The sequence below is a fragment of the Antechinus flavipes genome, chromosome 1 (assembly GCF_016432865.1).
Source record: "Antechinus flavipes isolate AdamAnt ecotype Samford, QLD, Australia chromosome 1, AdamAnt_v2, whole genome shotgun sequence".
NCBI classification, from domain to species: domain Eukaryota; kingdom Metazoa; phylum Chordata; class Mammalia; order Dasyuromorphia; family Dasyuridae; genus Antechinus; species Antechinus flavipes.
In genome coordinates this window covers 582,784,832-582,807,266 of record NC_067398.1, presented here as the reverse complement: position 1 = coordinate 582,807,266, position 22,435 = coordinate 582,784,832, and the positions used below count along the sequence as shown (strand labels likewise).

Below are 22,435 nucleotides of genomic sequence, written 5' to 3'. Positions count from 1 at the left end.
GCCTCAAAAGAAAGATGTGTTTATGAACCTGGGGGATAAAGTAACCATAGCATTCTCAAAATGGAGGGTGATGCTGAACTTCCTCAGATATATGTCTGGACTTAAGGAAAACAGGTTACAAAAAGATCAAAGAAATGATAGGCATGTTCTTATAGCTGGAAAGTATAATAAAGTAATGGCTTAGGGCGTATAAAAAGTTCTTAAAAAAGGAAATTCTGACCATATAATTGCAAAGGATCATGTTACTTCAAGGGAGAGGACAACTAAAGAAACCTATATGATCAAACCAGGAATTCTTGGATGAATTTAAATATGATTTCATTATTATAGGGATCTTTAGATGAGGAAATTCTCTCTCTCACTGCTGAGAAGCAGTGCAGGGTCATAGAAAGAGACCATTGTCTAAAAGGAATGTGGACAGAAGATGGAAGAAAGGACCAAAGATGAATACACAGGTATTCATAGTACAGTTCAACATGCAGAATGCAGGAAGGCTAAAGGATAGAATGAGTTGTGCAAAAAATGTTAAGGGCAATAAGTAGAGATTTAAAAGATATTTAGAGCCAGAAGAGTGTGGAAAGGGTAGACCTGTGGCTTGGGAATATCTGTTCTAGTATTTAATAAATAATAAAAATAAAAATAAAAAAATGTTGTTTTCATCTTTCCCCAAGGAGAATAATATTCAGATTAAAAAGGTCAAGAAAATATGGTTAAGAGAGATTTGAGGTTTAAGACCAGTGAGGAGAGAGAGTTTTAGCCTTCATTCAAAAAGTGTTATATCCCAAGGTACAAGAATAAAACTCCAACAAACAATCTTGTAGATGACATCTCAGAACCATTCTTTATAATTTTTTAGTAATTATGGAGGACAGGAGAACTATAAAAAGGCTTGTGTTAGACAAATACACTTATTTTCAAAAAGCAAAAAAAAAATACTTTACTTTATAAGCTATGGACTGGCGAAGTGGATATTGACAGCCAATGGAATTCTAGAGAAAATCACAAATGACTCACTCATTTTGGGACACTTATAAAGAGGAGTGATGATAATTAGGAGTCATCAGGGGATAACCAAGTATAAGTCATGCCAAATAAATCTCATTTCCTTTTTTTGATGAGATTATTAGGTTATAGATCAAGGGAATGGTGAAAATATATTTTGGTTTCATCAAAATATAATAACATTAGCTCACATTTTCATTTATTTTTTGCAAATTTCAAAATACTTTACTCAATAATCCCATGAGAATAGTAGCATATTTTTCTTATTCTGCAGATAAGCAAACTGAGGTATAGAGAAGTTAAAGGGCTTGCTCCTAGTCTCATATAGTTGTTGTAAGTCAGAACTGAGAACTTAAGTTCTTTTTCCCTACTCTGCTGAGGACAAACCCTATGGTAGCTTTATGAAAAGCAGAAGAAATGTAAACTGAATGATTAGGCAAAAAACAAAGCAAAGAAACAATCTTTTTTCTTAAGTACCCTATTATGTGCTAGGAACTGTGCTAAGCAATTTATAAATATTATCTCATTTAATCCATATAACAACCCTGAAAGGTAAATGCTATTGTTATCCCTACTTTATAAATGAGAAAATCGAGGCAGGTAAAGGTTAAGTGGCTTGCACAGGATCACATAGCTAGTAAATGCCTGAGGCTGGATTTGAATTCCTCTTCTTGAATGCAGACATAGAGCTTTAGAGAATGATTAATGAGCTGATAGCATAGCAGAGGAAAGTCTCCAAGGATATGTCTCATGCCTCTCTCTTGGGCCCTCTCCTCATCATCATCTTAATTAATGACCGAAGGAAGACATACTTATCAAAGTTATAGATGATATATATATGGGAGGGATAGATCATATGTTATTTTAGAGTCAGGATTCCAAAAGTTCTTGACAGAATGGGAAGATGGGCCAAATCTGACAGGCTAAATTATAAGAATAAATAAAAAGGGCTGTACTTTAGTTAAAACAGTCAACTAGCCAAGTACCAGATGAGGGAAATGTGGTTTAATAGCAATTCATTAAAAAAGAACTTAGAGGTTTTAGCTTACTGAGTCAACAATATGAAGTGACTGTTCAAAAAAAAAAAAACACCCAAAACCTAATACAATCATTTTTTGGAGAGAGATGGGAGGTGGGTTTGGATCTGTAATTTCATCACTGTAGGGAGCTTCAGGTGAGGAAGCTCCCTCTACCATTGATGATCTGCAATACATCATGGAGAGGAGACTGGGACAAGATTAGGTGCCTTTGCTTAGAGTCATAGCCAAATAATTGTCAGACATGGAATTTGAACTCAGGTCTTTAAATTTGGCACAGTTCAAATCTAGCTTCACATACTTAATACCTGGATGATTCCAGGCAAGTCATTCAACCCTGTTTGCCTCAGTTTCCCCACCTATATAATGAGGTAAAGAAGGAAATGGCAAACTACTCCTGTGAAATAGCAAATTATGCCAGTATTTTTACCAAAAAAAAACCCCAAAGGGGGTGGCAAAGAGTAAGGTTTGACTAAACAAAAGAGGCAGATAATGAGGATGGGTAGGTGGAATTTGGAACAATGATTGAAGCAAGTAGGTCGTATAGTTTGGGGAAAAGAAGACTTAGAAGAACCATTTTAGCCTGGCTCCAAATATTTGAAAGCCTGTCATGTGGTATAGTGATTAGATTTATTCTTCTTTTGGCTCTAATAGGGAAAACTAGGAACAAATAGATATTATGAGGAAGAAGATTTCAGTTCAACATAAGAAAGAGCTTCTTGATAATTAAAACTCCTCAGGAATGAAAAGGGAAACTATGAGGTGGTGAGTTTGTCATTGATGGAGGTATTCAAGCAGAGACTGGATGCTTTGGGGGCATATTCTAGAAAGAATTCCTTGCTTGATGTATGAGGCTGGATTGGGTGATCTCTAAGATTCCTTTCTGTTCCTAAAATCAGATGAGACAACTCCAAAAAAGCAACACTTTTCCCCCAGTAGAAGTCATACAATTAAAATCAAAATAATTTTGCAAAATAATACACAACCAGTGAATTGGCAAAGACAATAAAAGATGAGCATATCAATGCTGGAGGGGTTACAGGAAGCTAGGCATACTAATACAGTCTTGGTGAGTTTGGTCCAATCCTGCTGGAATTTTGCTTAAAAAAAAAAAAAGAGCAACTAACACATCCATCCCTTTGACAAGTATCTAAATCTAGGCATTTACAGCTCCAATAGAATAGTAATGAATTAAACCAGCTACACCCAGCGAAAGAACTCAGGGAAATCAGTATGAACCACTACATAGAATTCCCAATCCCTCTATTTTGTCCGCCTGCATGTTTTATTTCCTTCACAGGTTAATTGTGCACTATTTCAAAGTCCGATTCTTTTTGTACAGCAAAATAACTGTATGGACGTGTATACATATATTGTATTTAATATATACTTTAACATATTTAACATGTATTGGTCAACCTGCTATCTGGGGGAGGGGGTGAGGGGAAGGAGGGGAAAAATTGGAACAAAAGGTTTTGCAACTGTCAATGCTGAAAAATTACCCATACATATATCTTGTCAATAAAAAGCTATAATAAAAAAAAATAAAATAAATCTAGGCATTTATCCTTAAAAAAAAAAAAAAAACAAGACAGAAAAAAGTCACCTATACACTAAAAGATTACATTAGTCTTTTTTGTGATAGTAAAAAAATAGAAGCAAACTAGATGGACATTGATTGAAGAAAAGTGAAGCAGAAGGATTAATGGAATATTGTGCTGTAAGAAATGATGACTGAGATACATATAAGAAGCCCAATACAAAGTAAAATAAATAGAACCAGGAAAAAAATACACAGACCACAACAATGTGACTGAAAGAACAATAAAATCGAATGGGAGATTAAGTAATTATAATGACCAAGTTTCTCATGCCTGGAGAAAAGTTGAGAAATATCTCCTTTCCTTTATTACAAAAGGCATCTACTCTTAGACTCTGCTGACTTTCCTCCCCTTTCCCTTTCTTTTTCAAAATCTGTTTTAAGGGATTATTTATTCACTAGAAAAAGGAAAAAAAAACATATTTGGAGATGAATGTGATGAAAAACAAAAGGTTGTTACAAAAACTTTTGTTAACAAAAGCAATTTAAAAAAAGGTTATACAATTCAATATAAAATCTCATCACAATCTCCCTAGTACAGTTAAAAGGACACTAAAAAGGAGGTTCAAATCCCTATTTCTCTTTAAAGCTACTGAAGAACAGAAAATCCCTATTTCTCTTTAAAGCTACTGAAGAACAGATGAAAAATAGAATTCTAATGGACAGAGTTTAGTGAAAAAAAATTTCAACCCTTTTGTCCTTTGCCCTCATTCCAACCTTCTACTTACTTTAGTGTGATGATAACTGTGGATCAGAAAAGGCCATATTGGTAAAGTTGAACTGATATAAAAAAGAGACTTTTTGAAGGAGGGAAGGAAAGCAACTCACTTGAACAAGTTTTTAGGTCCTCATTAATGACGAAGCCTTCCGAACACTGACATACATATGAGTCATCCGTATTTAGGCATAACTGCTCACAGCCATGATTATTCTCTGCACAGTGATCCACCCCTAAATTCATTTAAATGAATGAAGAAAAAGAAAAAGAAATGGAAATTTAAAAACAAATCCTGCTTGGGGATTTTGTATTGTTTCAATTCATTAGCAATCAGACTGAGAGGTGTGCACATAATATTCCATTCTACAAATTGTTTCCTCTTAAGAAAACCATTCTCTGCTCCTTTCATTCTTTTCTTAAGGGGAACTCTTGTACAATTTCAATAACCAAGAAATAATTTTGAAGCATTTGTCACTGTGTAAAAGTCAGTTTTAAAATAAAGTTTTTTTTTGTTTTTTTTTTTACTATTTTGAATCTGAAAAATTCTTTTGTGGTTTGTGATAACATTTTAATAATCTTCCTCCAACTTTCCTAATAACTCCAATCCCAAAAAACATTTGTTTGGTGATTAAAAAATTGTATAGCCAGTTTGGGGAGAGTAATAGAGAATAGTTCATATTTATATGACACTTGTTGTTTGGTTGTGTTGATATTTGAGTGGTTTGTTGTTTCCTTCTCCAGCTCACTTTATAAATGAGGAAACTGAGGTATACAAGGTTAAGTGACTTAGCCAGAGTCACACTCATGACTAGCTAGTGCTTTGCCTGAGGTCACATAACTATTAAATATCTGAGACAAGATTATGAACTCTGTGTCACCTAGCTGCCCCTGTCATTGAAAGTGTTCAATTAGAGGCTGGATGATGCCCTGCCAGCGAAATTTAATGGAGATTCTTATGCTGGATGGAAGGCTGGACAAAACAATTTCTAAGGTAGTTCCCAATTCTCATGGTTTTATTGTGGCAGCTACATAGATCATAGATCTTTATTGGTCTGCATACAGCCAGGTCTGATATTTATTTAATCCTTAAACCTTGGTAGCACTGACTAACTATAAAATGGGATTTAATTGTATCTGGAGAAGACTAGATTGACACAGATCTACGTCTTGAAACTTCTTGATATTCCATCCTCCATCTTCCAGAACTTCTTTAAGTTTTCATCTATGCTCTCCCTTCCTTTGCAGGACAGCTAGGTGACACAGTGGATAGAATATCTGGCCAGGGATCAGGAAGATTCCGCTTTCTGAATTCAAATCTGACCTCAGACACTTACTGTGTGACTCCAGAAAAGTCACTTCACCTTACTTGCCTCCCATTTTTCATCTGTAAAATGAGCTGGAGAAGGAAATGGCAAATCACTACAGTATTTTTGCCAAGAAAATTCGGGATCACAAAGAGTCGGATATGACTGAAAAACAACTGAACTATAAAAATGAGGCAAAACAATAACACTTGCCTCCCAAGGATGTGAATATTAAATGATAATATATGTAAATCATGTAATAAACTTTAAACAGCCATACAAATGTTCATTATTATTCATCATGGTTCTTCTGCAGTATATGATACTCTTGACTATTCTCTTCTCCTAGATAATCTCTCCTTGTCCTGTCAGATCACTTCCTTTTGGCTTCCTTCACTGTCACCTTCCTTGAAGGTAAATGTTGTCTTGCTTATATTTATCTATATCTTTGGCATGGTGTCTGATACATTACAGACATTTATTAAATCCTTTCTCCCTTTTTCTCTCAATCCCCTATCCGTGTGTGTGTGTGTGCGCGCGCATATGTCTCTCATTGTCTCTCGGTTTCTCTATCATAATTCTTATTTGTCTAAATGACATATATTTCACTCTGCTTCCCAGGAGACAAGAAACTTCTTGAAGGCAAAAAAAAAAATTTATACTTTACTACCTTGCACAGTGCCTTAAATGTAATAGACACTGAATAGTTATCTGCCAAATGGAATTAATTAGTCCAGACTTTCACTTTGCTTCTTTTCTTAACTTAGAATTTCAGAGGCAGAAAGCCAGATAACACCAGGATCTTCATTGTGAAGACAGGGCCTGGGAATGTGTTTGGATTAGCTCCATTTGTATACCAATTTACTGGATAATTTTTTCTAGGAACATTTCTAAAAGTCAGTCTTTAATATGTTTATAGTGGGTGATTGCTGTCCTTAGGGACTTGAAAGGAAACAATGTTTAATAAGGACAAGTTTGTACCTAATGCTTTGTCCTTGAAACTTTCTCTCTTAACAATTTATGATTCAAATGTTCAACAGCTGCACTGTTCTCATTCACAATGTATCTCTGTCCCTAAAGCTTTTACAGATGTGCAGCTAGCTTGGTGAACAGTCTGAGGTCCATGGCTATCAGCAATGACACAAAGAACCACTTTTCCCCCCACCACATTTCTGCTCTACTTCTTTCCCACACCCTTGCCCCCCAAAGTGGCAGATTTACAGAAATCCATCCTAATTTAACATACATCATTCCCAGCCTTTTGGCCGGAACAAGCAAAGTGGAGACTATGACTTGTAAAAAACTACAGAAAATTCCAGTTGGCAAAGTCTACATTTTTCCATCAGCTTACATCATTAAATTGAGCTTTGTTGTGGGCTATTATATGAGGGAATTAAGAAAATGCTTAAAAAGAAAATGCCCCACTGCACTTGGCTCAGTTTTCTGGTAACTGGGATGCCTATTATTTCAGATTTGCTTCTCCTAGACTATTGTACCAATATTCCTTCCACTCTTCCATGTTTAATAATAAGGCAATTGAGTCTTTAGAGAGCTCAGTAATGTTACTACAACCTGAAAACCAGCTTGAGTCTATACTGTCTTCAAGGGTTTGGAGGGTGGTTATGTGGAAAGGGGAGAAGACTTCTGCTTCGTCCAAGGGGGCAAAACTAGGAAGGAAAGTATGAAGAGGAAGATCAAGCTCGATTTAATTGAGGGGAGTCTTCCCCTCCAAAAAAAAAAAAACCTAATGAGAATTATTTATTTCTTACCTGGCAGTATCTCTGAGACTTCTCTATCATGATTCAGGAAACTCATTATTGGGGAACAAGGAAAAAAAACCTCATCCTCCTGCAAAAACAGATCCTATCTGCCTTTAGACTTCACCTCATCCCCATCCCCTGCCTCTGATTAGAGGGTGGGGCCATGAACTCCCAAAGTTCCCTTTAAGAAAGGAGCTAAGATTAGAAATAGCCTCATTTCTTAGCTGACTTCATTACTTTCCCACCATGCAATGATACCTTACCCTCCTCTCTCCTCTTCTCCTCCCCCAGCTTTTCAGCTTCATTTTATATATTGTCTACCCACATTAGATCATAAGTTCTTTGAGTGCAGGGACATCCTTTTTTTTTTTTTTTTTTTTTGTATTTGCATCACCAAATTTAGCATAGAGCTTGACACAATTAGAGATTAATAAATATTTATTAATCATTGAGCTATCTAAAAAGAAAGTAGGCTGCTTTTGGAAGTTTCCCCTTCCATGGAATTCTTTCATTTTGTCTCTGTATCCCCAGAATCTGGATCACAGGAAGTACTTCAGAAATACTTGCCAATTGACTGATCTGCCTATTGCTAAGTATGATATCTATGCTGTCCTCCAGAAAAGCAAGGGCTGTTTGACTATTATCTCTGAAGTTTTGGGGAGAGGATTTCCCCTTTGGTCCTCCAATACCCTAATCTCATCAGTGTGGGATGATGTATGTCAGTCTGGACTGAATACTTACTTCTGCAAGTCTTCCCATTGGGGTTCAGGGTATACCCAGGACGACAACGGCAATAGTAACCTTCTTCTGTATTTGCACATTCATGCTCACAGCCATGTTTTCCCACAGCACAGTAGTTGATTCCTGATAGGAGCAAGATAAAAAGGTTGAGATGAATTCTTTGATTCCTAAAGAATAGTGACTAGGGGCCCTGAAGCAGCTCCAGAAACACTGGCTACAGTGGAATGGAATTGAGATCACTGGTCTGGAGTGAAGGGTCAGACAATCTGAGTTCTAATCTTAGCTCAGCAGTAAGTGGACAACAACAATCTTCTGATTCCAATTCTAGCATTCTTTCTATTACAGCACAGTGCTTAGTGATTCTAAAATGTTATTTCCCCTCCTGTTCTAAAGAATTCCAGGATCCCAAGATTCATGGAAGCATTAAACAAAATGGCTATTTAAAAATTTTTCCATCATTATAAATATTTCCTGGGGAGCTTAAGTAAGCAGGACACGATACAGAACACACAGAAGATATAGTTCCTCCCCTCAGGAAGCTTACATTCTACAATGACTGACATGCTGGGCACTGGCTCTTGCTCTGTGTCTGTCTCCTTGATCACAACTACTGCCATAGTCTGTTGCCTGTTTGATATCCCTCTCCCCAACCCAAAGCAACAACAAAAACCTGTTGGATTTTGAGAGAAGACAATTTCTCTTCTTTCTGTATAACGTGAACACTAACAGCTGTAGATCCTGAATATCACTAGTTGTCTAATGTGTATATTCACCAGCTGTATAACATGAAACATAACCAGCCTTTAGAAGGACTGGGGAAAGTGGTGTTTGCAAGTGCCACAGGATCGTAGAAGAAAGGCTGATCTTTCCAAACGGATCTGATCTTGCCAAACACTGAAAGAGCCATTTATGAGAGTGAAGAAAATGTATTTACATTTAGCAAGAGTTCAAAAGTCTAATCTTGTTCCAGATGAGTTCATGATTATAGCATCCATCTCAGGGAACTCAAAGTGAAATCCAGGCAGCATTTCCATTGGAAATGTATCTAACAATGCTACAAGTTACATTACTGTAATAGACCACCCCTATATTTCTACATTCAAATTTTATTTTTGTTGCACAGGAAAGGCTACATTCTAGCTATCAGGTAATTAGTAGTTTATTTCTTGGTTGAAAATTTTAAAACAATATGAACTTATATCTGTCCATATATAAGAAGTATGCACAAAGATAGCTGTGGAAAAGAAAAGAAATGGGCAATATCTCCTGGCACTATGTTAAGCCCTTTATAAATATCTCATTTTATCCTCTGAGCAATCCTGGGGGTTGAGGGTAGGTAGATGTCATTATTATCTATTTTTCAATTGAGGAAACTGAGACCAAAAGAAGTTAAATGACTTGCTTGCCCAGGGTTTGTTGCTGTTATTCAGTGATCTTCAGTTGTGTTTGATTCTTTGTGATCCCATTTTGGGGTTTCTTGGCAAAGACATTGGAATGGTTTATCATTTTCTTCTCTAGTTCATTTTACAGATGAGAAAACTGAGGCAAACAAGGTTAAGTGACTTGCCCAGGATCACATAGTTAGCAAGTGTCTGAGGCTGGATTTGAAAAATGGATCTGACTCCAGATTCATTACTCTATTCCATGACTTCACTTAGTTACCTCTTTAGGGGAAATGGAAAACTACAGAGAGGGAAGTGAATAATACCTTACATTTATCTACTGCCTATTATATGCCAGACACAATAATAAGTGCTTTACAACTCTTATCTTGTTTGATCTTCACAACTCTTTGAGGTAGGTGCTGTTTTACAAATGAGGAAACTGAGGCAAACAGAGATTAAGTAACTTCCTGTATATCTTGAGTCACCCAGTTTGTTAGTAGATTTAGAATTGAGAGTCCAGCTCTCCTAAATTCTCATCCACAGCTCTTTTTATCCCTTAACTCTCTGTGTTATAGCTGTCTACTTTTATTTATATGTTATTGCATGACAAGGGACCCAATTGACCTGCATTATGTTTGTATGTGCATGATAATGAAGGGGAAGGAGAGAAGGAAACAGAAAGGAGAGGAGAGCAGAAACATCGGGAGGAGAAAATGAAATCACATTAGTCTTAGCAGTGGTAAGACCTCCTTCAAATCTTGGCTCTCTCACTAGCTGAGCAGCCTTGGGCAAAATTATTTCACATCTACTAGTCACAATTTCTTTCATCTGTATATTTTTAAATTTTTGGTCCAGACCAGTGATTTCATCTGGGTAGAGAAACTCACACTGTGGAAACTCTCTCCACCTGAATAGACAAGAAACTCACTATACTCTTAGAACAGTCACCTATAACCTTGAGAGATGAAGCACCTCTCCTATAGTTAATAATAACAATAGCTGTCATTTATATAGTGCTTTCATGTTTGCAAACTGCTTTATAATATTATCTTATTTGATCTTCACAATAATCCTGGGAAATAAGTGCTATTATTATCCCCATTTTATGGATGAAGAAAATGAGGTAAATAGAGGTTAAGTGACTTGTCCACAGAATTAATAAGTATTTGAGGATGAATTTGAACTCAGATTTTTCCCACCTCAAAGTCTGAGCCTCTAATATTATTATTATTGTCGTTATTAACTACACAGTTAATATATATCAGAGACAAGAGAAAACTCTTGTTTTCCTGATTCCAAAGATGTTCTTCTCATTTGTAATATGGGGGAATTAATATTCATATTAGTTACCATACATGATTAAACGAGACCATGTACATAAATGAAACCAAGTATATAAGCAAGACCAGGCATATAAACATGAGTATCACAGAGGACAGAATGTCAGATAAGAACTCAGGAACATCTGAGTTTGAATTCTGATTCAAACACTAGCTGAGTGACTCTAGATAAATCTTCACCTTTCTCAGCCTCAGTTTCTTCATCTTTAAAGTGGAGATAATAATTACCCATTTCCTAGGGTTATTGTGGGGATTAAACAAGATAATATATATGTAAAATAAATGCCAGCTGCTATTTCAGAGTCATAAAGTGCTGTTTGAATGGTTTTTATTATAGATTATAATTGAGTTCTCTATCTATACTCTGAAATTATTTCGTTTTTGTCCCCCAAAATGTTTTCAAATCTATTATCTCATTGTTACCTCACAACCACAGGTAGGGAGGAGACATGGGAGATAATTGAGTGTCTTGCCCAAAGTTGCAGTTAGTTAATGGCAGATTTGTTAATTCACCCAGAACAAAGAAGTTGTTGTTCAGTTGTTTCAGTTGTTCTGACTCATTGTGACTCTATTTAAGGTTTTCTTCACAGAGATACCATAGTGGTTTGCCATTTCTTCCTTCAGCTCATTTAACAGATGAGGAAACTAAGGCAAAAAGAGACAAGTGATTTATTCAGGATCACAAATCTAGTTTGAGGCCACATTTGAATTTAAGTCTTCCTGTCTCCAGACCCAATGCTCTATCCACTGCCCCAATAAAGAAATAACTAATAGTAACTGACATTTATATAGTTGGTTGCATACATTATGCCATTTGATCTTCTCAACAATTCTGAGAGGTAGTAGTAGAGATTTTTTAAAAATACCCATTTCCCAACTGAGAACTGAGGCTCAGGGACTTGTCTGTGATCACATAGTCAGTGTCAGTGGGATGTGAACCTCCTTCAAAGTTCAAAGCTCTATCCGCTGCATCATGCTGTCCATAGAGAGAAGGATGGGTAATATGGGCTAATCCAACAGCTTTCTCATGGCATAGGAAAGGGGAAAAAAAAACACAAAAAGAGAGAGACGAAGCTGTTTTTGGCTGTCCTCATGCATAACTTCAAACAATATTTCTGACCAAAGAGATGTACTGAAGCCAGCTGGAAATGGGGAGGCCAGTTGTTAAATTTTCTGTTAAATTTTCAGCATTTGTATCTCAGAAATTGGCAAAGTACAAATCAGGATATGATTTATTGTTATGCTGTTTATTTAAAGTGATGGAGACAATGTTAAATATACAGACTAAACATAAAAGTGTGTTAAGCACATTTTGGGCAGTTGGTAGGGGGAGAGGAAGAAATGTTAAACATTTTTCAGGTGATTTTCTAGTTCTGAGCTACTAGTTCTTCAGAGACACCAGCCCTCACAGTCTAGCTTCTGCTGTGATCACCAGAACGAGAAGATGCTTCTTAAGCAGAGGCTTGGGTGGATCATGAGTTTGGGAGAATTCCATAGACCTGGAGTCACAGCTGCTCATGTTTATGGCCCTAAATCAAGAACAGTTTTCATGTGTTCATATGGTAGAAAAATGGGATTTCAGGAGTCTGTCACGGATTCATATTGTCAGTTGGAAAGGACCTTAGAGATCACATAGTCCATCCTCTCTCAGAGAACATATGGGGAAACTGTGTCTCAGTCAAAAGAAGCAATTGGCAAGGTCATAAAGATAGTAAATAGCATTCTTCTCTACTGTTCTACTTAATTTGTGGTTATTTAATTATTTTAATTGTCCAGCTTTTCATGGGATTCTTGGCAAAGATACTGGAGCATTTTGCCACTTTTTCTCCAGTTCATTTTATAGATGAGGAAACTGAGCCAAACAAAGTTAAGTGATTTACTGATTTACTGATTTACCAAGGGTTACACAACTACTAAAGCTGGATTTGAATTCGTGCCTTCCTGATTGGAGGCTCAGCACTCTGTCCACTGCATCACCTACCTAGCCTATTCCATTTAATAAGTAGGATTTATAGATACAGCATTTTAAGGTTTACAAAGTATTTCACAAATATTTCATTTGATTCCCATAACAACGCTAGGAACTAGGTGTTATTAGACAGACAGAAAGGCTTACTAATTTGTCCAGGTTTTTACTGCTAGTTTAAGTGTCTGAGAGAGGTAGGTGCTATTATTTTTCCCATTTTACCTATGAGGAAACTGAGGCAGACTGAGATTAAGTGATTTACTTAGAGCTACCCAGCTAGTATTAGATGTCTGAATCTGGATTTGAACTTGTCCAGGACCAGTCCACAGAGCCACCTAACTACTTCTACTATTACTATTATATTGTTCCTGTTAGATTTGGGTCTCTTACTTCCTATCCAAAGACTTCCTAGATGCCATAGTGCCTCGGAAAGCTAACGAATCTGTCCACAAAGCGTTATTCCCTATCTTATGAATTGTGGATAATTTGATGAATCTATGATCTCTTCAGTGTCTCATCTCACTGTGAAAGACTGTGGCTCCTTTTTGTAGTGGCAAGAAACTGGAAACTGACTGGATGCCCATCAATTAGGAAGTGGCCAATATGATATAATAATGTTACAGAATATTATTTTTCTGTAAGAAATGATCAGCAGGATGATTTCAGAGAGGCCTGGGAAGACTTATATGAACTGATGCTAAGTGAAATGAGCAGAACCAGGAGGTCATTATACACAGAAATAATATTACATGAAGATCAGTGCTTAAGGATGTGGCTCTTTTCAACAATGAGATGATTCAGACCAGTTCCAATGATCTTGTGATGAAGAGAGCCATCTACACCCAGAAAGAGGACTGTGGGAATTCAGTATGGAACATAGCATAGCATTTTCACTTTTTTTGTTGTTGTTGTTTGCTTGCATTTTATTTTCTTTCTCATTTTTTTCCTCTTTGATTTGATTTTTCTTGTGCAGCAAGATAACTACAAATATGTATGCATATATTAGATTTAACATATATTTTTACCATGTTTAACATATATTGGATTACTTGCTTTTCTAGGGAGGGAGTGGGGAAAAAGAGGGGGAAATTGGAACATAAGGTTTTGTAAGGGTTAATGTTGCAAGAATATCCTTGCATATCTTTTGAAAATTAAAAAGATTTGATTAAAAAAAAAAAAGACAGTGGCTCACTACATCTTTCTCACCTTGTACAATTCCTGCTGTTCATCTCCTACACACAAGCCCTAGATATGAATCAAGTTGGCAGACAGAAGGACTTCCTTGGTTCTGTATCCTAGATACTAGTGCAGTATTAGTGCCCATGTCTTATCTCTCATTCTTACCTTTCTCCTTTTCCTGTCCTACATATCCCTGATACTGTCTTTTAAAACATTAATTTATTTTTAATAATAGCTGTTTATTTTCAAAATACAAAGATAATTTTCAACATTTCCTCCTATAAAACCTTATGTTCCAAATTTTTCTCCCTCTCTTCCCCCCAACCCTCCCTTAGACAGCAAGTAATCTAATATAGGTTAAATATGTGCAATTCTTCTAAACATATTTCCACATTTATCATGCCAGACAAGAAAAATCAGATCAAAAAGAGAAAAAAATGAGAAAGAATAAAAGCAAGCAAACAATAACAGAAAAAGTGAAAATTCTATGTTAAAATGTTGTGATCTACATTTGATCCCCAGAATCTTCCCTCTGGGTACAGAGGGCTCTCTCCATCACATCTATTAGAATTGGCCTAAATCACCATCTGATACTGTCTTTAATGGCATTGCTCATGTTTAGGTATTTGGCTATGTATGATAACTTCCTTATATCTACCATGTTTCTTTACATTGACCTTTGCTACTAATTTGTGTAAAATCCTATGGGTCCCTAGTGGAAAAGTATAAGTGGAAAGAGGTGTAATTCTGAAGTTAAAAAGACCTAGTTTTAAATCATCTCTCTGATACTTTTTATTTATATTATCTTCTACAGGTCTCAATTTCTTTTCTATATAATGTTATTATTTCCCATTTTTTAAATTTGGGGGAAACTGAGGTTTGGAGTTGTAACTTTCCCACTCAACATTTATCTCCCCAGCTTTCCACACCCACATTTATAGTCTGATTCCAGAAATGTGGGCTTCTCTCCAAATGCTCTCTTTTTCTTACTCAGAAACAAAGGGAGGGGGTGTTAAAGAGAAATCAAAAATTATATATATTTATCAGAGCTCTCTCATCTTTGCTGGTAGGAGCTCGCATTTATATGGTACTATATATATAATGGGGGAAGGGAGTTGGACTAGCAGTTTCTTTTGGGCCCTATATCTCTGAACTTATATCCTGTGGGAGATCAGTTCCAGACTTAGTATTCAATGAACATGGTGGTGATGTAATAAGCTCTCTTCTCCCTTCTTGCCCCAAAAAGCTGGGAAACTTCACCTCTTCCCTTCTTTGCAAAGGTGGAAATCTGTGGGTGTGGAACTTTGCACATACTGTCTAACATAGTGTTACTTTTCCTGAACTGCTTTTTATTTTTTTCTTCTCTTTTGTTCTGATTTTTTCCTAACAAAGGATGGCTTCCTGAGCAAGATAGAAGATAGATATCCTGAAATGTTGTTGATGTTGTTGTTCACTCTGACTGTTCTCCCTTTAGAAGTCTTCTTGGCAAAGTTACTGGGGTGATTTGTCATTTCTTTCTCCAGCTCATTTTATAGGGTTAAATGACTTGTGAAGAGCCACAAAGTACTAACTGCCTGAAGCCATATTTGCCTGAGTTCAAGCCCAACATTGCACCATCTAGTTGTCCATTCAAAAATGAGTGACATAAAAACAAAAGATAACATAAAAAATTTTAAAGATAGTTATAATGTTTTGCAGCATTGTTTCTCTAGACCAATTTAATTTCCTGTCACTAACTTTAGGACTCTGAAAACAGTGGAATGTGGAATCCTTCAGGACTGACTTAGTTTTGGAGTAGCCCAAAATGGGATTCTACCAAATGGAAATGTTATTTCTGCTCCTAGGGCAAGGTGAGTCTTTAAAGATTTATGTTCTTTTAAGTTTTTGAGATTTTATGTTCAAATGTTGTGCCTGAGGCTTCCTTATAATCACCCTGATGGCATTCTGGGAGCATTAATCACACAGAAAATTGAATAGAGAATTTTCCCAGCAACTTCCTGGAGCAAAGAAGATTTAAGCAGGAATCTTTACCATTCTGATTTTCTCTTTTCACTCCACTCCTGGTTTGGGACTGGTTTTTTCTTCCCCAGAATGAATGACTGAATGCACAGGTTGGCTTAGCTATCTAAGATGCATGTATTAAGCATGGACAAGAGATCAATAACATGCTATAATCAACTGGGTACTGGCCTTATTCCTTATGTAACCTTGAACTTAGTGGGAGTTAGACTCCCACACCATTGGAATAGCAGAGGGAAACAGCTGGTTCTCTGAGTTTATTTATTTGTTTATTTATTTTTTTGAACTTTTTTTTGCCAACATAGATTAGTACTTGCTCTGCAAATCATATTCTTAGCGAGTTGACCAGACTCTGTAGGGTTATATGACTGGTCCAGGGAATCACAGTCATTTTGTGTCAGAGGCAGGTCTTTTTGACCCTCTATCCTGTCTGACAAGCTCCCTCTCACCCACAGTTGTTAGGTGTCAGCAAATTCCTTAACTATTTCAAGAGTGAAAATATGTTCTTTGGGTGTTGGTGATCCAAGCATGTTTGGCATAGTGTTAATAAGATCCAGGCTTGGGTGTGTTTGTGAGAGAACATGAATATGTTTTCTAAGTGAGTGAAATAGAAGAGGGATGTGGGAGAGGGAGTGGGAGAATGTATCCTGAGGTCAATGAGAGCAAGTGTGGAAAGAGAATAAGAGACAGCTGCTGTGTCCATCCGTGCTCTTTGAGTTGGGACCATGTATTTGGAAGGACAGAAGGAAGGGCTGCAGAGTTTGGTAGAAAATGGTATATTCTACTCTTCTGGTACTTGGAGCCTGAGACAGTGGGCACCCCTGAGATCCAATGTTTTCCCATGCAATGATGGAAACATTGTGAGGCATTTAGGTGGTATAGAGAACCAAGCAGCAGAATTGGAGTTAGGAGGAAGAAAATTAGCATTTATTAAGCACCCATATGCCTGGCACTGTGGTAAGCACTTTATGAACATTATCTCATTTGATCCTCACAACAATCTTGGTTGTGAAGGCACTATTATTACTCCCATTTTATAGTTGAGAAAACCGGCAGACAGAAGTTAAGTGATTTGTTCAGAATTACATAGCTAGCAAATAACCAAGGCAGATTGAACAAAGGTATTCTTAACTTTAGGTTCAGTATACTATCTACTGCATTATTTAGCTTCCTTGGGAGGTAAACTTAGGAGGACCTGAGTTGAAATCGTGTATCAGATATTTAATAGCTATGTAACCCTGGTTAAGTCACTTAGCCAATCTCCAGCAGTTGGCATAGCATCTGGCATATAGTAGGTAACTTAATAAATGTTTATTGATTATTTGATTGCTTGTTGGGAAGATCTTTTTCAAACTCAAAAGAACCATATAAATGCTAGCTCTTATTAGCAAAGATGAGAGAGCCCTGGTAAATATATATATATATTTCTTATTTCTCTTTCACACCCCTTCCAGCTGAAAAAAAGAGAGTATTTGGAGAGAAACCCTCATTTATTGAATCAGACTATGTATGTGGGTGTGGAGCGCTAGAGAGGTGAGTTTTGACTTGGGAAAGTTACAACTCCAAACCTCAATTTCTCTATATTTAAAAAATGGGGAATGATGACTCTTGTATTACTTAGCTCACAGAGTTGTAATGAAGATCAAATGAGGCAACATAAGATAAAAAAAGTAAGCTATTACTATTATAAATTATAGTCTCTGCCCTCAGTGAATATGGAGTCTGGCAGTGGGGATGAGACAGATACACTTAAAAGAAAAAATTAACACTAACAAGGTAGTGGATGAGAAGTGCCTGGTGAATAAGATAGACAAGCTTTTGGGGAAGTTAGACCCTATTTCAAGTGGGGCACAGAATAGGTGTTAATTATCCAAAGTGAACCTCAACTAGTCCTACCAAAGTATAAGTAATAAGTAAAGCCCAAGGATAAGTAATATATGTGGGAGGCAAGCTTTCTGATGATTCAGGTCATTGGTCTCCAGATTTGAAGGAAGCCCAGCCCTAGCTTTCATGTTTTTCATCAATACCCTGATGATTTTTACTTTAAAAATATGATGAAGGTATTTCACAGTATGAATTGCAAAGGAAACTCAGAAAGGAAGGGGGAGAAAAAGTAGGGTACATCATGGATTCTCCATTAACAGATTTTAGGCTGTGAAAAAATTCACAAACTGAATGCATCCTGTGAATGAAATCTAAGGAAAAAAAATCATCTTATCCAGAGTATAAAAAATGCTTCCGGGGAAAAAAACTTCTGCTTAGGTTGGATGAGTACTCATAATTCTTTCCCTCATTGATTAGAGATGATTTTTATTTTAGAAAGAAATGCTGTTATGAGCCAGGAAGGTAGGGGGAGGAGTTACAACCTCTTGGACTGGGCAAAAAAAAGCACATATATGTCCCTCTGAAGAGCAGTGTACTGTATTGTCCATTTAAAAAAAAATTTGTAATTTTTATATCAAACTTTTTTTCTTCCATCTCCTCTCCTGCACCAAATAAAAATAGAAAATAAAAACAAAACCTTTGTAACAAATCTGCACAAAGACAAATTTCCACATTGACCACATCCAAAAATATGTATCTTATTCTGTATATCCAGTCTACCCCTATTTGTCAGGAGGTGGGTAGAGTCTATCTGAAATCATGGTTAGTCATTGTGTTCTTAAATCTTGCAAAATAGTTCATTTTTACAGTGTTGTTATTGTAAAAAATGTTCTCCTAGTTCTTCTTACTTCATTCTGCACCAATTCATACAAGAATCAAGAAGATCTTACTGCTAGATTAATGAGCCACTCCAGTATCTTTGCCAAGAAAACCTCATTGAGAGTATTCCACAGTCACTGGGATCACAAAGAACCAGACAAGCCTGAAGGACTGAACAATGACATTACCACCAAACTGCCAGATTCAGGTATTTGCTAGCAATGTGACCTTGGGCAAGTAGTTCAACCTTTGCTTTCCTCAGTTTTTTCATCTGTAAACTGGGTATGATTACAACACCCACCTCCCAGGATTGTTGTCAGCATCAAATGAGATAATATTTATAAAGTACATAGCACACTACCCAGCACATATTGTTGTTCAGTCATTTCAGTCAAGTACCACTCTTTGTGACCGCACTTGGGGTTTTTTTTTTTTTTTTGGCAAGAATACTGAAGTGGTTTGCTATTTCCTTCTCTAGCTTATTTTTTACAGATAAGAAAACTGAGGCAAAAGGTTGAGTGACTTGCCTAGGCTCACACAGCTAGTAAGTAAAGTTCTACTCTGACATCTCAGGATACAGAACTGACCTCAGATTCTCAAAAGTTGTGTTCTCACAGTACAAGGGGTAGTAGATTGTTTAAGGTTGGAAAAGGAAAAAAAGCCTGATGACTGATTATGTATCTGTCTTGGACAGTCAGTCTAGTTGAATGTATAGAGGATATTTCCATAGAAATGAACTTTTTATAGCATTAATATAACACCATTTACCTTAAATTTACTTTTTATATATCTTGCATGTGCATAGTTGTTTACATTTTAGAATGTGAGCTTCTTCAGGGAAAGGTATGTGTGTTTGCCTCTCTTTGTATCTCTAGCACTTAGTCCAAGTACTGTCTAAGTACTGTTATCATACTGTGTTATCTTCTTCAGAAGACTTGATATTCCATATTTAATTTTAAAATGAGACTATGTAACCATCTGCTAATATTGTGTAACTCTGCAACATTTATTAAAACAAGTGTTAGAATGTGCTAAGTAATATATGAATTTCCACTAGAAAAAATAGATTTAATTATACAATTAAATCTAGCTACATAAAATCTACATCTAGATCATAATTATATACATACATAATTAATACTGAATTACATAATTAAATTTTGCTGACACAAAGAGCAACAATGGACAGAGTACTGAATTTAGAATCAGGAAGACTGATCTTCAAGAGTTCAAAACTTATCTCAGACACTTGCTACCTATGTGACCCCAGGCAAGTTACTTAATCCTGGTTGCCTCAGTTTCACATCTGTAAAATAATCTGAAGAAGGAAATGGCAAAACACTCCAGCATCTTTGATAAGAAAACCCCAAATGGGATCAGAAGATTTTGGACACTGATGAAATGATTCAACAGCAACAGTCAGTAAAATAGAAGGTATAAGTATTAAATTTTGGAAACAGATGCCCACTATGTCTCACCTTATCATGCTACTAAGGGTACTTATAGGGCAGCCTGAAGGCCATGGGAGCTGGAAGTGAAGGAGAATTGGAGTCAGCTCTCCAAATGAGAGTTCTGCTCATTTCATGTGAATGTTAAAATTAAGTCATTTTATATCCATCCATCAGAAGAATTCCAGAACCAAAGATACTTTTTATTGTGATATATTAAAAAGCAGGTTGGACTTAGAGTCAGGAATCCTGGTTTCAAATCTTGGTTCCTTAATTTCTGATTGTGTAACCACAGGCATATCATACCACCTCCCTGAGCCTTAATCTACTCATATTTAAAATGGGGATAAAAATAACTACACAATCTACTTCAAGGAGTTATCATGAAGAAAGCTTTTAAACCTTAATAAAGTGCATAAATGTGAGCTGTTATAAGCTGGAGTGGATATGTTGGATGAGTTTCTGAACATTACTGGCTTACTGTGCATTGTCATAAGTGATTGCCTTTTAAAAAGTACTACTACTACTAATTATAAGCATTCAGTCTTTGCCTCTGTCAACATTAACTGTGTGACATTGGTTACTTTCTTAAACTTTTTGGGGCGCTAAGATTAAGAGATCAAAAGTAATTCTAATTGACATTATTAGACAGAGTTTTTATACAAGGATGTCTCCATATTGATAAAGTCACAAGTCCAGAAGATTCCCTCCCCCCAAAAACAAGACAAAAATACAGATGACTAAGTGAGTGAAGAGTGATGACAAAACTATTACACATGTGCCAGGCAAAAGTTTAGGATAGGTATGTATAAATATGTTTTATCAAGTTTCCCTCAGAAAATAATAAAGCAACTCCAAAAATCACTCTTGACTGACACAAAGAGGGACTTACTCCTGCATGTTTTCTTATCTGGGTTCAGATTAAATCCTTTCAGGCATCGACAAGAATAAGAATCCTCCGTATTAACACATTCATGCTGGCAACCATGTTTAAGGGAAGCACAGTAGTCCACCTCTGATTAAAAAAAGAAAGGAAATGATGAATTTGATTTAGAAAAACCAGCAGTAAGTCTTTTCTTGTTTTACAGGCAAAATTCTAAGAATTTGGCTGTTCCTCCTCTCTTCCTTCTCCCTTCTTTTTTGAGAAGAATTCTCAATAAATAATAATAATAATAAAAATAAGCAAACATCTATTAAACAGTTATTAGGTACAAGGCACATACTGTTGTTTATTTCTCCTTACTAGAATTAATCTGAATTATCCGTGATCCCTCCTCCCTATACCTCTTTTTGGCCCTTTAACTCTTGCTTCTTTGTATCCACTCTTTAAATCTCATGGTCAGCACCTGAGCGCTGTCCATGGTACATACAGGTCTGGCCTTAGGAAGCTGATGCCAAGTAGTAGAAATTATATGTTCTTGCAATAGCTGTACACTCTCTCACACCATATCCCTTAAATTTCCAGATAATCAGACCTGACTTCTCTATAAGCCCATATAATTATTCTAATATCAGCAAGGAATGCAAGTCTCAGTTATATTTGTAACAGTTGCTATTTCGGCTTGTTAGAAGAGTTTCCTCAGTGTTATATTGCGTTGTGGCAAATGAACCTCCAATGGAATGAAAAGTCTAATATTCCTCTACTTGGTGGCCAGCATTTTTCCATGAAGTTATTTACATAAAGAACTTAGAAAATCTTAAAGTATTATAGAAATGCAACTTGTTTTTATTAATGTTATTGTTGTTCCATTCTTTGGTATGTCAGTTTATATTGTTTTTTATGAGGCTTTGTATGTCTGTGGGGAAGGGAGAATCTTTTGGGGATCTTGCTCAGTGCTAAATTAGAGAGATGTAGAAAGAACAGAGTGGATCAATATCTCAGAAGGTTCAGTCTATATTTCTTTCTGGTTAAATGCTAAAAATTTCTAGGTTTGTGAATGAACCTTACTCTCCTGAGGCTCCACCTATAACTATATGAAGAAACAAAATCATTCTTTCTTCCTCCTTCAGTTTCTCCCTCTTCACTGGCTCCTTCTCCTTTACCTACAGAAAGGGAACAGGGCTGAAAACAGGGATTTGGTTATTAGCTATAGAGAGATGATAGTTGAAGACTGAGAGATGATTTCATCATCAAGGGACAGATATAGTAAAAGAACAGAAGAGAGATGAGAGCACCAAATCTTTAGAGATACCCATATTAACAAGAAGAAAGGAAGAGAACACAAAGAAGGAG

The 22,435-nt window shown here is 36.3% G+C and overlaps 1 protein-coding gene across 1 annotated transcript in view; it reads right to left on the bottom strand.

Annotated features, from left to right (window-relative positions):
• MATN2 (matrilin 2) overlaps positions 1–22,435 on the bottom strand; it is a 217,176-nt gene that overhangs the window by 34,310 nt on the left and 160,431 nt on the right. The window contains exons 8-10 of the mRNA XM_051974444.1: positions 21,095–21,217; positions 8,163–8,285; positions 4,468–4,590 (exon numbers count right to left, since the gene is read on the bottom strand). Of these exons, the coding sequence (XP_051830404.1) occupies positions 4,468–4,590; positions 8,163–8,285; positions 21,095–21,217 (369 nt within the window). The remainder of the gene's footprint in view (positions 1–4,467; positions 4,591–8,162; positions 8,286–21,094; positions 21,218–22,435) is intronic.